Source organism: Galeopterus variegatus, unplaced genomic scaffold, assembly GCF_000696425.1.
Source record: "Galeopterus variegatus unplaced genomic scaffold, G_variegatus-3.0.2 Scaffold4403, whole genome shotgun sequence".
In the NCBI taxonomy this organism is placed as follows: domain Eukaryota; kingdom Metazoa; phylum Chordata; class Mammalia; order Dermoptera; family Cynocephalidae; genus Galeopterus; species Galeopterus variegatus.
This window is the reverse complement of record NW_007730514.1, coordinates 75,226-88,684: the sequence shown is the minus strand read 5'-3', so window position 1 is coordinate 88,684 and position 13,459 is coordinate 75,226. Positions and strand designations below refer to the sequence as shown.

The following is a 13,459-nucleotide window of genomic DNA, read 5'->3' as shown; positions in this document are numbered from 1 at the left end:
AAAAAGGAAAAAAAAAAAAAAAAAAAACAGAAAAAGTACCAGGACAAAGCCATAAGGAATTCCAATATTTTGAAGATGGATAGAAGGGGAAGATCCAGAAAAGAGACTAGAGGAAACAGCTATAAAGATGGGAGGAATCTCAGGAAATTGTTTCACTAAAGCTGAGAGGAAAGTACAATTCTAGAGAAAATGTTTAATTATATTGAATCTTATTGAAAGGTGAAGCTGAGAGAATAAAATTATTCTTTAGATCCAGCAATATGGAAGTCAATGGGAACTGACCAAAGGAGATTTCAACAGGGTGTTATGTGTGAAAGCCAGACTGAAATGGGCTGAAAAGTGAATAAAAAGTGAGGAAGTAGAGACAACATATGTAGATAATTTTCTGAGAAGTTTTGCTATGGATGGTGGTGTAGGAAGATGTGGGGTCAAGGGAGGGTTTTTATTTTACAGGAGATGCTAGATCATATTTATCAATTGATAGAAATAATCCACTAAGCAGGAAGAAGGGAAGAAAAATTTATTTATTTATTTATTTATTTTTTCCCCTTTTTTGTGTCTTTTTTCGTGTCCGGCAATGGATCGCAACCCTCAGTGTCGCGCTTGTACTGGACCGGGACCGGCAATGGGATCGCAACCCTCAGTGCTGTGCCCGCACCTCGCTCAGCCAGTGAGTGGGAACCGGTCTGTATGTGGGATCCGAACCCTCAGCGGGAGCGCCGCTGAGCTCCCAAGCGGAGCACTGTAGCAGTGCACCACCGGGCTGGCCCGGGAAGAAAAATTTAGATAATTGAAAGAGTTAAGTCATTGCACAAGTAAGGGAGAAAGGGAGAAATGGTTTTCACTCATTCAATTCAATTAATATTTTTGAGCATAACACAGGTGTTCTGCCATAACATGTTATATGTATTCATTTTTTAAAAAATCCTTGCATCATGCACACACTAAAAATAACAAATCCTTGAGAAAAAATTTTTTTAAAAAATTGTGGCAGATCCTGCAAAACCTATAACCAAAGCACTAACATAAATATTAGCATTCCTATTAAATTTTCTATTTGTTAAAAAAATGCTAAATTTCTAATAGATAATAAAATCAATGGTAGATATACGTGATCTTTTTCAAAGGTTGATAGAAGGAGGTGACAAGGAGAAAATACATAAAAGCCAGAGAACACCATATGATGAACACTGAAGACAGACTTGTAAAACTAAGCCAAGAAGAAAACATTGAATGGTCATTGTGTAGGGTTCTCTATTCCTTGCTATGTTCCACTGTACCAGTAAGATTTGTGTTCTGCTATTGTTCCTTGGGAGTACAAAATATTAACGTGCTAGCAAAAATCTTGTTTTAACCAACTTCCACATTACAGTGACATTATTCCCAGGTTTCTCAAGAGTACATGGCTAATTTGCATTTCAGAAACATGCATTACATCAGAGAAATTGTAGTGTATTTCTTGTTAAGCAGCTGCTATGTGCATAGCAGTATAGTGAGTACTGTATAGGATACACAAATGCAAAAAAAAGTTGTAATGTTGTTAAGGCTTCCTCTTAACAACAAAAACTTGGTCAAAAACTCAATTTCCATAGGCAGAAATAATAATGGAGAAATAGAACATATTCCAATAAAAATTTAAAAATGCAGAGCAGCAACAATGATAATTAACATTCATCGAACACTCTTATCAGGCACTGTGCTTGATCCCATCTAATACTCATGGGAATACTATGAAGTAGCTATTATTAGCATTTTTGGTTTTCATGAGGAAGGGAGGTTGAGATCAAAGAGTTAGTGAACAACAGAGCCAGGATCGGAAGCTTGAAGGTTTGAATGGCCAGGACCTTCACTTTGGAGAAGAAAGGCATTTAACATGGTGCCCCAACACTTTTGCCACAAGATTTGGGATGAATCATTCCCTCCACCTCCAATAAGTTGAGAACTCATGGCTGTCTTTTGCCTTGAGGTCTGTGAGGCATTATATTGGCAGAGCATCTAATGCTGCTAGACCTTGCAGAAAAAGGCAGGAAAGAAGTGATGAACCTGAGAAAGAGAGTGTTAGGAGTTAGCCTATAGTGTCACCATTTCGTGTGGCACTTATTTAAGTTCCCCATGGATTAGGTGGGCATAACAGAAAGTGATAAGATCTAAAGCCATCATGCCTATCCACCTCAAAAAGGCTACTCCTTGGGTGATGGGAACTTTGGTAACAAGAGACTGTGGAGTAGGCTGCCTGAAATGAGGGCTGAGGAAAGCAGAAACTGATGGAGCCTGAGAAGGACAGTTCATTCTTGTAGCTGTGCAAATGGACAGGACACAGGTTCATTGGGAGAACCTACAAGGGTACTCCCATAAGAGCACCTACATTTGAATAACTGACAAATGATAAAGAACAATAAGTAATGCTAGAGAAATTCTGATAACCAACAAAAAGGGAGCACCACCACAACCTTGCCTCCATTGATGAGGCAGTGTTCATATACAGGACGAGAAGTCACAACACAACAAGGAGTGGACAGCTAATAGACCATGGATGGTTGCTTTGTTCTTCACTCTCTATTCTTTCTACTCCTCAAAGTAGAAAATGAAAACAGAGTTTGAATTTCTACTTTCTTAGATACAAGGGCTTCTTGATTTTCATTCTTTTTCATCCTCTTTTCTCTGCTCCCAAGAAGGAAGGGGCTGATGTTGGGAAGTGTAGGAGGTGTGGGTGTTGTGTTAGCAGCCTTCACCTCCCAACACCTCTCAAGCCATTAGAACCATAAACCTATGCTATGCTCCGTGGTAGGTGGTGGGATAGGGGATGCTGAAGACTGGAGAGAATTTTCAATATAATATAAAATTAAATTTTGAAATGGACAGGATTGTGTTTGATAACTTCAATGAGATTTTTTTTTTCCTTTTTGTCTTTTTTCGTGTCCGGCAACGGACTGCAACCCTCAGTGTCGCGCCCGTACCGGACCGGGACCGGCAACGGGATCGCAACCCTCAGTGCTGCGCCCGCCCCTCGCTCAGCCAGTGAGCGGGAACCGGTCTGTATGTGGGATCCGAACCCTCGGCGGGAGCGCCACCGTGCTTCCAAGCCGGCCCAATGAGATTTTTTTAATGGTATAATGTGATTAAAAGGTTATGGAATTGGCCTAGAGTGTCATTAAGAGAGCCCACTGCCTAAGAAGAATGGAGCCACAGTAGTAGTAGTTATTTTAAAAATTAATGATTTCATGTCCATACCTCACTTTCACTCCTTTCACAACAGTTGTATGTATGTAATGGAAAGGTTGGACTCCACAAGCTCTAAGGTCCTTGGCAGGTCTAACATCTGAGCATTTCTTGGCAATTAGTACTATAGGAGTCCAAGATGACAACAGCTCAGTTACTTGGACAAAATGGCCCTGTGGTGGTTCCCAAAGAGCAGTGATTCCTGCTGCCTGGTTGATGAGTACTTCATTCTCCTGTTCAGGTTATCAGTTCAGGGTATGCAGTAACCTTGCTTCTGTGCCTCTGTCTCAAAGCTTGGCAAAGGTGAAAAGAAGAGAGGTGTCTTGGCAGAGGTGAAAAGAAAAAGCAGGAGGTGGTGATAGATTTGAAGGTGGAAGTAGAAGAAAGAAAGGAGTTGAAAGCAGAATAGTGGAAGATTGGTGGGATTGATGGTAACAATGGAACATTTGTTAGAAGTGACTTGAAAAGAGGCCTTATTTCCAGTTTCTTAATCAGTTTTTATCATCTATCCTAAAATAGAAAAGAAATCATAAAATTTTAAAATAGGAAAGGACCTTAGGTTTTATCTATTTAAATTCCTTCATTTTAGTGATTGAGAAGCTTGAGCCCCATGGAAATATTTGTGCAAATTATATATCTAAGCAATTCATCAGTGGCAAATGCTGAACTAAATTATGAGGCTCCTGTTGATGTTGTTTTTGTTGATGCTTTGATTGAAGATTTAGGACTGACTAAAGGATGAGAGACTAGGTTCCCTTAAGGACTATGTAATTCAATGTAGGAGAAAGACAATAAAAAAGTAAACAAATGAATGAACTAAATACACCAGGTAGCAACAAGCAGAGAATTAAAGCAGAGTGATGTGATAAAGAGTGAGTAGATAGTTAATTAGATATTTAGGTTAATCACATACTGAAATGATAAGTGTAGTAGAAACTATCTTGACCAAGTTCATTGAATCACCAGATTAAAATAACACTCAAGTTCCCCTCTGCAGAACAGACTGACTGATGCACGCTATGCTAGATCATCATACCTGGTGAGCTCCTCTCTAGTGGAAAACCAGGAGACGGTAGTGTCAAAAAATCAAGACTGAAAAGAGTTTCAACATGGAGAGTGATGGACAATGTTGAATGTATCAGTTATCAAGTAGGAAAAGAACCAAGAATAGCCTAATGAATTGGTTGATTAGAAAAATCTTGGTGTAGCCCTCATGATCCAGGGTCTTTGTATCAGCCAGGTAAGCCCCAAATCTCAATGGCAAATTCAGTACAGCTGACCAATTTCTGAGACATTAGTCAAACTAACAAAATAATTCAGAATGCTAATGAATTCATTTTTAGTGGTAAATATACCAGCAAGGCCAGTAATTTTCATGTGGCTTTTTCTTCCTGGTAGATGTAAGCAATTATGGTATCAAAACACATGCCAGAAGGTTTCCCTATCAGAGCATACATCACAATATGTGAAAATTGTATCTTTTCTTGTCTTTCCCCTCATCACACACTCATTGATGTCAAAGACTGTATGTGTTTGATTCAGTGCTCTTTACCTGGTGCTTAGCACAAGGCATGTTTAGCTCTCCAATATATAAGTATTAGAGGAATAAATGACCAATTAACTCACTGATTATTTCTATCAAGATGTTGCAACCTAATAAAAAATTCTTCCCTTCCTTAGAGACAAGTCTTTCTAATATATATACATACATACACATAAACATGTACATGGGAACCACCAATCTTGTCTTCACATCTGTGCTTAGGAAAAGCAGCACCTAGGACATACTCTTTAATTAATTCCTATGGTAATTAGTATCAAAAAATGTTTTCTTTTATAACTGATAGCCTGCTAGCCCTTTTCAGAATATGTAATATATGGAAAAGATATGGTCTTCTAATCCTCTTTCTTCTATTCTAGCCACAGGATATTTGACTACAAATTTAATTAACTGGAAATACAATGTAATAAAGTCAATAAGTGAAAAGGAAGCTGGAATTCCTTGTGATGTCAAATTCTGACCTATAGATACCCTTCACCTCAGGCACATGGCTGGAGAACAGGGAGTCTCCTTTGCCCTGCCTTTCACAGTGTCTTTGTGGTCAAAAACTCTAGGTGTTTCAGAAATCACAAGCAATTTATTCTGTATGACACATCCATGGCTATGTACTTGGCTGCATAGGGTATTTGAAATGTGTGACTCAGTATGTGTGTCTAGAATGAAAGGAAAATGGAAAAGAAGTCATAGCTTCTTTAAGTGTGCATTATTCTTTTCTTTTCTGGGAACCATCATTTATCCCTTATTTCTAAAGCTTTTTATTTTTTCTGCTTAGAGAATCACATACAAATTTGTTTCAGTTCACAGGCACCTTCTCCTTCCCCCCATGGTATATACCTTCCATCTTACATCACTGCCAATTATAAGATATAGGCTTGCCGGATTATGACTACTTGTATTCATATATTATTAATAAGTCAAAGGTGAATAATTTTTTCACTAGATATAGTAGAATGCACACTAGACTCAGAGTTAGAGAACCTAGGTTTGAATTCCAATTTTGCTCATTTCTAGCTTACACTCCTGCTCTAAGTGATGAAAGAAACTTCTATACAAAAGATTCCATTGAATAACAGTAGAAAAAAATGACATGGTTATGAAAGCATTGCTTTGCAACCCCTAATAAAAAGTTGATTTAGACAAAAGTTGTCAATAGATTAAATGAGAAAAAGTTGATGGGATCAATTTCAATGAAAGATAAGACTGTTGCCACCTGAAACACTGATCAATTACCTTTTTTTGAATTTAAATTGTATTTTTTAATTTGATATTTAATTGCTGAATAATAATTGTACATATTTATGGATTTAAAAATTTTCATTACAGTATTTATTGTTATAAATCATACTTATTCTTTATTGCCCTTATCCAATCTCTCCCTTTCCCCCTCCCCTTCTCCCCTTCCTCTCCCCTCCCCCTTCTCCACCCCTTCCTCTCCCCCTCTCCCTCCTTTCCCCCCTCTAATAACCCCCTTACTTTCCCCCCTCCTTTCCTCCCTCTAATAACCATAGATTTGTTCTCTCCATCTGATAGATTAATTATTCCTCTCTTGGTTTGTTGCCTAGATGATCTGTCCTGTACTCAGACAGGTATGATCAAGTCCTCCCCTATTATTGTAAATCAGATGCTGCTTCTATTACTCTGGAGTGTGATTTGTGGAGACAGAGGACCTCTTCTTCTTCTTTTTTTTTTTTCCCTTGGTCCCTGCTGATGTCTCCCCTTGTGTCAGTGCAGTTGAGAGTCTGGCGTGCCATATGCTGAGTGGTTGTGACTGCTGCTATAGAGACAAGCCACTTTTGCAGCAGCCATGGCAATTGAGGTGGCTATGGTGGGCTACCTGAATGGAAATGGCATTTTTGGTGTGCTCTTTACCTGGTTGTGATTGGGTTCAGCTGCCCCTGGCTCCATTCCTTGGGACCCTGGTGTGGCTCTGGGGATATCTATGGATTATAATGTAATGTTTTGAAATTAGCTTTTCAATAAGACAATTTGTGCCTTCTGAATAGGGATGCCAAAGAAAATACAGGATTCCTAGTTATATTTTAACTTCAGATAAACAATAAATAATGTATTTTATAAGTATGACCCATGCAATATTTGGGACAAACTTATACTAACATGTTATTTGTTATTTATCTAAAATTCAAATTTAACTGGATATCCTGTATTTTTATTTGATAAATCTGATAATGCTACCTGAATGTCAGGTTTATAATTGATCATATATATATCAAACTGATATATCCAAATTTTGTATATATGTGTTTATATATAATTTAATATAGTCTATAGTTTAATATACTATAATATAGTTTATAGTATATCTAGTTTAATATAGTTAATGTAGTTTAATAAGATAAAACTGTATTTAAGCCTTTTGAACTAATTTCCAATTTACAAAAAATACTGATGATGGAAGAACAAATTAATGACACGGTGAGTAAATGACATTCAGAAAGAGACAATTTGACTTGGTTTTCAAACATGTCAGTGAAGTGAGAGAAAAAAATGTGGGGAGAGGGTGGTGTGATACTCTTGCCCCCCCCCAGAGAACATTTGGCAGTGTCTAGAAATATCTTTTATTTCTTTCAATACAGTAGGAGAGAGGGGAGGATGCTACTGGCATCTGGCATTGAATGGGTAGATGCCAGGGATTTGCTAAACATCTTGTAACACACAGGAAAACCTCTCCTCCTCACCCAGCCCCCACCGTACAAAACATATACAGGCAACAAAGATTATCGGGCTCAAAATGTCAACAATGTCACTGTTGAGAAACTTTGGTCTAGACTAAAAGAGACTTTAAAGACTTAACAATCAAATGCAATGCATGGTGTTCCTTTGAATCTTGATTCAAACAAATCTTACTATAGCACAGAGCATTCCTATGATAGAAGGCAAGGCAGCTATTTAAAAATTATAATGTAGACAATGTTTATTGATATGGGAAAGGTTCCCAATACATTGTTAAGAGAAAAAACAAATTGGATATAAAGAAGTTTGTAGCATGATGTCATTATTAAAAAGGAAAAAGACTGCACAAATAATGATCATCCCATTTCTCCCCTAAACATCAATGTATAAGTATAAACAGATACATGCATTTGAATACATAGAAGAAAGATTAGAAAACTATGTACCAAAATGTTAATGGTTGTGATTTCTAAGTTGGGGATCACAAGTGATTTACTTTATCTTATTATTTTCTTTTGTGTTTTCTACAGGCTTATTTCAGAAACAAAATTCTTAGCTTGGGATGAAGATCCTTGTGACAATCCCCTTTCATGGGTAAAGCTGAAGTAGCTCCTCAAACATCCCCCACAGTACATACCGTCTTGATGGAGAGGGCTGTGCTGAGCCAGAAACTAAACTTTCTGGAGAGCCACGCTGTTTCATTCACTTTCCGCAAGGTGAGAGAATGAAGCAAAAGAGAGCACAAGAAAGGGGTCTGACAGTGTCTTCTGACCTTTCCAAGGGTGGGACAAGGGTCTCCTTAAATGGAAGAGATAGGCTGAGATGAACGTCAGTGAGACTTGAGGAAACTGGCTATAGGCTGACATCAGACAAGAGAAGCCCTATTTCCTATAACCTTCTGCTTGCCCTGGTTTTATTCATTTAAGTTTCGTTAAGCTAGCTGCTCTCTAGTGCTGAGAAACTAAAATTTAGGGTCTCCATTTGTAAGCTTATCCAGCATTCACGTGGTTTACTTTGCTAAAACTCAATGCAGTATTATTTTCTGAAATCGCAACAGTCGGTAAACAAATGAAAGCATCTCCTTCATCAGCTGCCCGAGTTCCTAATGAAGCCTGTGAGACCAGCTGTCAGGCTCTAGCTTCCTTTCCTCTTAGACTCTGGAGAAGTTCTCAAAGGATTGGTCCCAGGAGACTTGGGGCAGAGGGATTCACTTCTCTTTGGGGAAAATAAAGATACAAAGATACTGATAACTGCAGTTTAAGAGGCTGCATTTTTTTCCTGGGCTAATTCCCAGACTAAAGGAACCAACAAGAAACATAGCAATAATTTGAGGGAGATTTTGATACTAGAAAGAGCTGGATTTTCCTCACTTTGCGGATTTTGGCTTCCCTTATAAATGCCTCTTAAACACACGGGTTTTTTCACCTGATTCTTCTGAACAGACTCAGTCTCTTTAATGCCTTTTAAAGATCACTATCTGGAAAGTGCCTCCTCCTTCCCATGGCCCAGGTCAGAAGCAGTGAATGGCAACTGGGAGAAGCGAATGAAATTAGAACACCGTGTACATTATTCAAAATCTTACTATTTTCCCTTAATGGTTTTCAGTATTTGGATGATTATATTGAATCACATGTCCACTGTATTATATTTCTTCATGCTCATGTTGCTGTTGTAATGAATCCAAGGACATAAAATTTAGCACAGACATGATAATGGCCTTTAAATATCTGAAGTACTATCACACACGTATAGAAGAAAGAGAGGAAATAAAATGTGGAATGATGTGAGAGGTGGTAAGTTGCAAGGAAATAGGTATTGAGTCAGTAGAAAGTAACATTTTCTAATAATTGAAGCCAATTAAAAATAGAATTGATGATAATTAATCAATATGGTTTTGTATAATGGAATAGTATTTACCATTTGCAAATGAAAAGAGTGAGATAGACCTACAGTGCTGTTATGAAAAATATTCAAAATATAATATTAAATGAAAAGAGCTACTTGTGAATTGGTATGTGCAGTGTAATTCCATTTGTGTAAAATTGAAATGATAACGAAAATATGCATGAATGTGCATAGAAAATTTCTGGACAGAAATCAACAACAGAACATGAATCATGTTTACCTCTGGACCAAAGAATGTAAATTAAAGGAGAAAAGTAACTTTTCTGTTTACACCCTTTGGTACAGATGGCTTTTTTTCCCCGTGAACATTTTTATAATTTAAGAAGCCTAGTTTTATTTTTTAAGTGAATTTAATATCTTACCAAATAAATAAATAAATAAAAAGAGGGAATGCTAACTTATAAGATAATGAATTTCCGATCATTGGAAGCACTGAAGCAGAATTCGGGGGACTATTTGTGAGTAATGCTGTGCTTTGAAAGTTAACTCTGAACTCTAAGGTTCTATGATTCAGTTATATTTAAAGGACTTAAAACTACCAAGCACATGAGTTTTTCCTGCTTGCTTCCAATTGGAAAGACTTGAATAATGAAATGAATAAGATTAAACTCTTGCCCAGATTTGGGTGTCAGGTCTAGGCAGAAAATGATTTCTGTAGAAATAAATTTTTTGAAATTCTTTTTAGGGGTGGAAAGATATTTTTGGCTAAAGATCTGGAATCCCAAGCAACAGAAGGTGGTGAAAAATGTTGCTCTTCTCAATGACAAGGATTCCACTGAAGGAAGGTGGCATTTTTTTTGGCTATCGTTATCCCGCTATCCTAGGGTTACCACTCATCAGGTCTTTGCCCTACTCATGAGTCATCATTTTTCCGAGGGGAAGATGAGAGAGGAGATGGAGTTGTAGGGATGCACAAGCTCAATTATGTCTTTTATTTTCTATAACCTATTTATTTTTTTCATTCCCCCATAGTGTATATAGGATTGACTTTCCAGTTACATAAATATTTGAGTTTTATCTTGTTCAATAATATATCATGAATCTCAGTTACACAGGAGTGGTTAAGGGCTATTTTATAATATTATAAATAATATTATAAAAATCTTCAGTTTTCCCAATTCTTTTCCAGTTTTTCCAGTTTTTCCCAATGTAATCTCATTTCCAGAGAAAGAAAAATACATGAATTCTTTCAATAATAACAAAACAAGCAAACACATCTTCTTTCCCATCTATTTTGTGGTCATGATGCTTTCTAGGTAGTTGTGGTGTAGGAAAAATCACAATAGCCTTAGAATTAAAAGATTGAATTAATTTGGGCAAATCGCTTAACCCTAGGTGCCTTAGGTTTCCCATCTGCAGGATAGAAATAATAATTACCTAATATATGGAATTGCTATGGTGTTAAATAATATATTACAACACTCTTTATAAACTAAAAAGTGCCACAAGGGACTATTTATTATTATCATAATCATCATCATTATTATTATTTATTATTAAACTCTTTGAAAATGAGAGCTTTTAATCTCCAATATCTCCTCAGACGGCAAATAGAGAGAGAGATGTGTGAACTGGTTTCCCCAAAGTTACCCAATTTGTAATTCTGAAGAAATTTGAAAAGTCAGACTAGTCTAGTAGTGAGGCAGATGAAAATTCACATCTTAGCACAAGCTAGAAAACTAGAAATATGCACAATACATGAGAATGAGTTACCAGGCAACACTTTGCAACACCACGGGAGTATTGGACTGATAGATTATATTTAGTCCTGAGCAGACTTTCTAAGGAAAAGGAGACTTGAGTTAAATACTGAAGAAAGAGGGGAACATTTCTTGTTTTTTTAAAAAATGTGGGGATCAGTCAGGTTTGAAGCTGTTGAATGATGTGTGGAAAGGGTTCATGAAATGTGCAGATGAGTAGAAGAGGGAGAAAGTGAGCACTTAGGTTATGTTGAAGCAGAGAGCATTGTCTTGCTTGTGAACCAGAAGGGTAGATATGTAAGAAGATGCTCAAAACTTTGGTTTAAACAAAGTGGATGAGTCTCACCAACTTGTTTCAGATAAACAAAATCTGAAACTGAAATCTAAGAGAAAATTCCTTTCAAATTTAACTGCATTCTTTTCTATTTCTTTAGCCTAATTCCCCCTAAAACCTATGTTTTAACCCACCAGGAAATCTTTTCCAAACTTGCCTCTGGTGGCTTTCTTTCCTTCTGATCCCATTCTTGTTTATTCTTCCATACCTTTATATATAAATTGTCATACATGAAATTGATTTATGATTGTGTTTTCTATTTTTTACCTATAGGTGAACAGTAGTCTCCATTAGCTTGGCATCTATCCAGGGGCAGAATCCTTATTATCTTCTTCTCTAGGGTTCCGCTGCTCAAAGCACTGGGCACTGATGTGTGATGACTGATTGACCTGAGTCTCCATCTTTTCAATCTGGAACTTATTCAATGAAGAGAGAGAACCACACCCTGGTGACTGAGTTTGTTTTCCAGGGTTTCTCCAGTTTTCATGAACACAAGCTCACTCTGTTTGTGGTATTTCTTACCTTGTACCTTTTAACACTGGCTGGCAATGTCATCATTGTGACAATTATCAGCATTGATCGTCACCTCCATACTCCCATGTACTTCTTTCTCAGTATGCTTTCCACTTCAGAGACCACATACACATTGGCCATTGTGCCACGGATGCTCTCCAGTCTCATAGGTCTAAGCCAACCCATCTCCTTGGCTGGCTGTGCCACCCAGATGTTCTTTTTTATCACTTTGGCCATCAACAACTGCTTTCTGCTCACAGCAATGGGGTATGACCGCTATGTAGCCATCTGCAACCCCTTGAGGTACTTGGTCATCATGAGCAAGAGGGTTTGTGCCCAGCTGGTGTTGGGGGCCTGCAGTATTGGGCTGATTGTGGCCATAATTCAGATATCATCTGTGTTCAGGCTGCCTTTTTGTAATAGGAAGGTAGCCCATTATTTCTGTGACATCCGCCCAGTTATGAAACTCTCCTGTGCTGATACCACTGTACATGATGTAATTAATTTTATCATCAGCTCACTGGTTATTGTGGTGCCCATGGGCTTGGTCTTCATCTCCTACATCCTCATCATCTCCACCATCCTCAAGATTGCCTCTGCTGAGGGCAGAAAGAAAGCCTTTGCTACCTGTGCCTCCCACCTCACTGTGGTCATTGTCCACTACGGCTGTGCCTCCATTGCCTACCTCAAGCCCAAGTCAGAGAACACCAGGGATCAGGACCAGCTGATCTCTGTGAGTTATACCATTTTTACTCCACTCCTTAATCCTGTTGTGTACACTTTAAGAAACAAGGAGGTCAAAGATGCCCTTTATCGTGCTATTGGCAAAAAATTTCTTGCCTAGAGACTTTGGCAGTTTGATAGGTAGTTTATCATCATGTGGGTATTTTTGTAAGCTCTAAAAAATTTGATCTTATCATTCATCCTCTACCCAGAGAGAGTTACAAAATTTGGTGGTAAGGCTGCATTAAAGAATCAAGCGTCTCCCTGACCTGACTCTCATTTTTACCATCCTTCTCCTATACCTTCTACTAATCTCATTGGTCACCACTACCAGTGGAACGGTCAGATGCTGCTACAAGGTAGAAATCTGGTAGGGAACTTAAGCAAGAGGGTGGTGGCTAGTTGTTATCAGGTGGCAGAAAAGTAGGCAGCATAACACCTATTTAAAGTGATAGGTTGAAAGGGCAACCTAAATTTCAGATAGATATTGAGCACTACAGCTTCAAAGAGGACATGGCTGGTATACAGGATATGTTGGAAACACAGTTGAAGCCACCTTTCCCACTTATCATCATTTTCTCCTTAGGGCAGTGACAAGAGTAACAGACCCTAACATTCCAGAAGAAATATTATCAGCTTTAAATATTCTCACCTGCCTTGGAGACTCATGACATTTTTTCCAGTTTTGTTGAGGCTCCCATTAGAACTACTCCCTTGGTGAGTCTCAATTACTAGCATATTCAGTGTAAGTAACTTGCTCATTTCAGCCTCTGAATTTTCCTGCATTTATACATGAAGGGTGTAGCACATATG

The 13,459-nt window shown here is 37.9% G+C and overlaps 1 protein-coding gene across 1 annotated transcript; it reads left to right on the top strand.

Moving 5' to 3' along the window:
* The first annotated feature begins 11,834 nt into the window (after positions 1-11,834).
* Positions 11,835-12,770, top strand: LOC103603022 (olfactory receptor 10J1-like). The gene has a single exon (XM_008587489.1). It carries the CDS (start codon positions 11,835-11,837, stop codon positions 12,765-12,767), a length of 933 nt encoding a protein of 310 aa, XP_008585711.1. The 3' UTR covers positions 12,768-12,770.
* The last annotated feature ends 689 nt before the right edge of the window (positions 12,771-13,459 follow it).

What these genes read in the sequence shown, in the direction of transcription:
- LOC103603022 (XM_008587489.1), top strand. Translation starts at nt 11,835, where the DNA reads ATGAAGAGAGAGAACCACACCCTGGTGACTGAGTTTGTTTTCCAGGGT.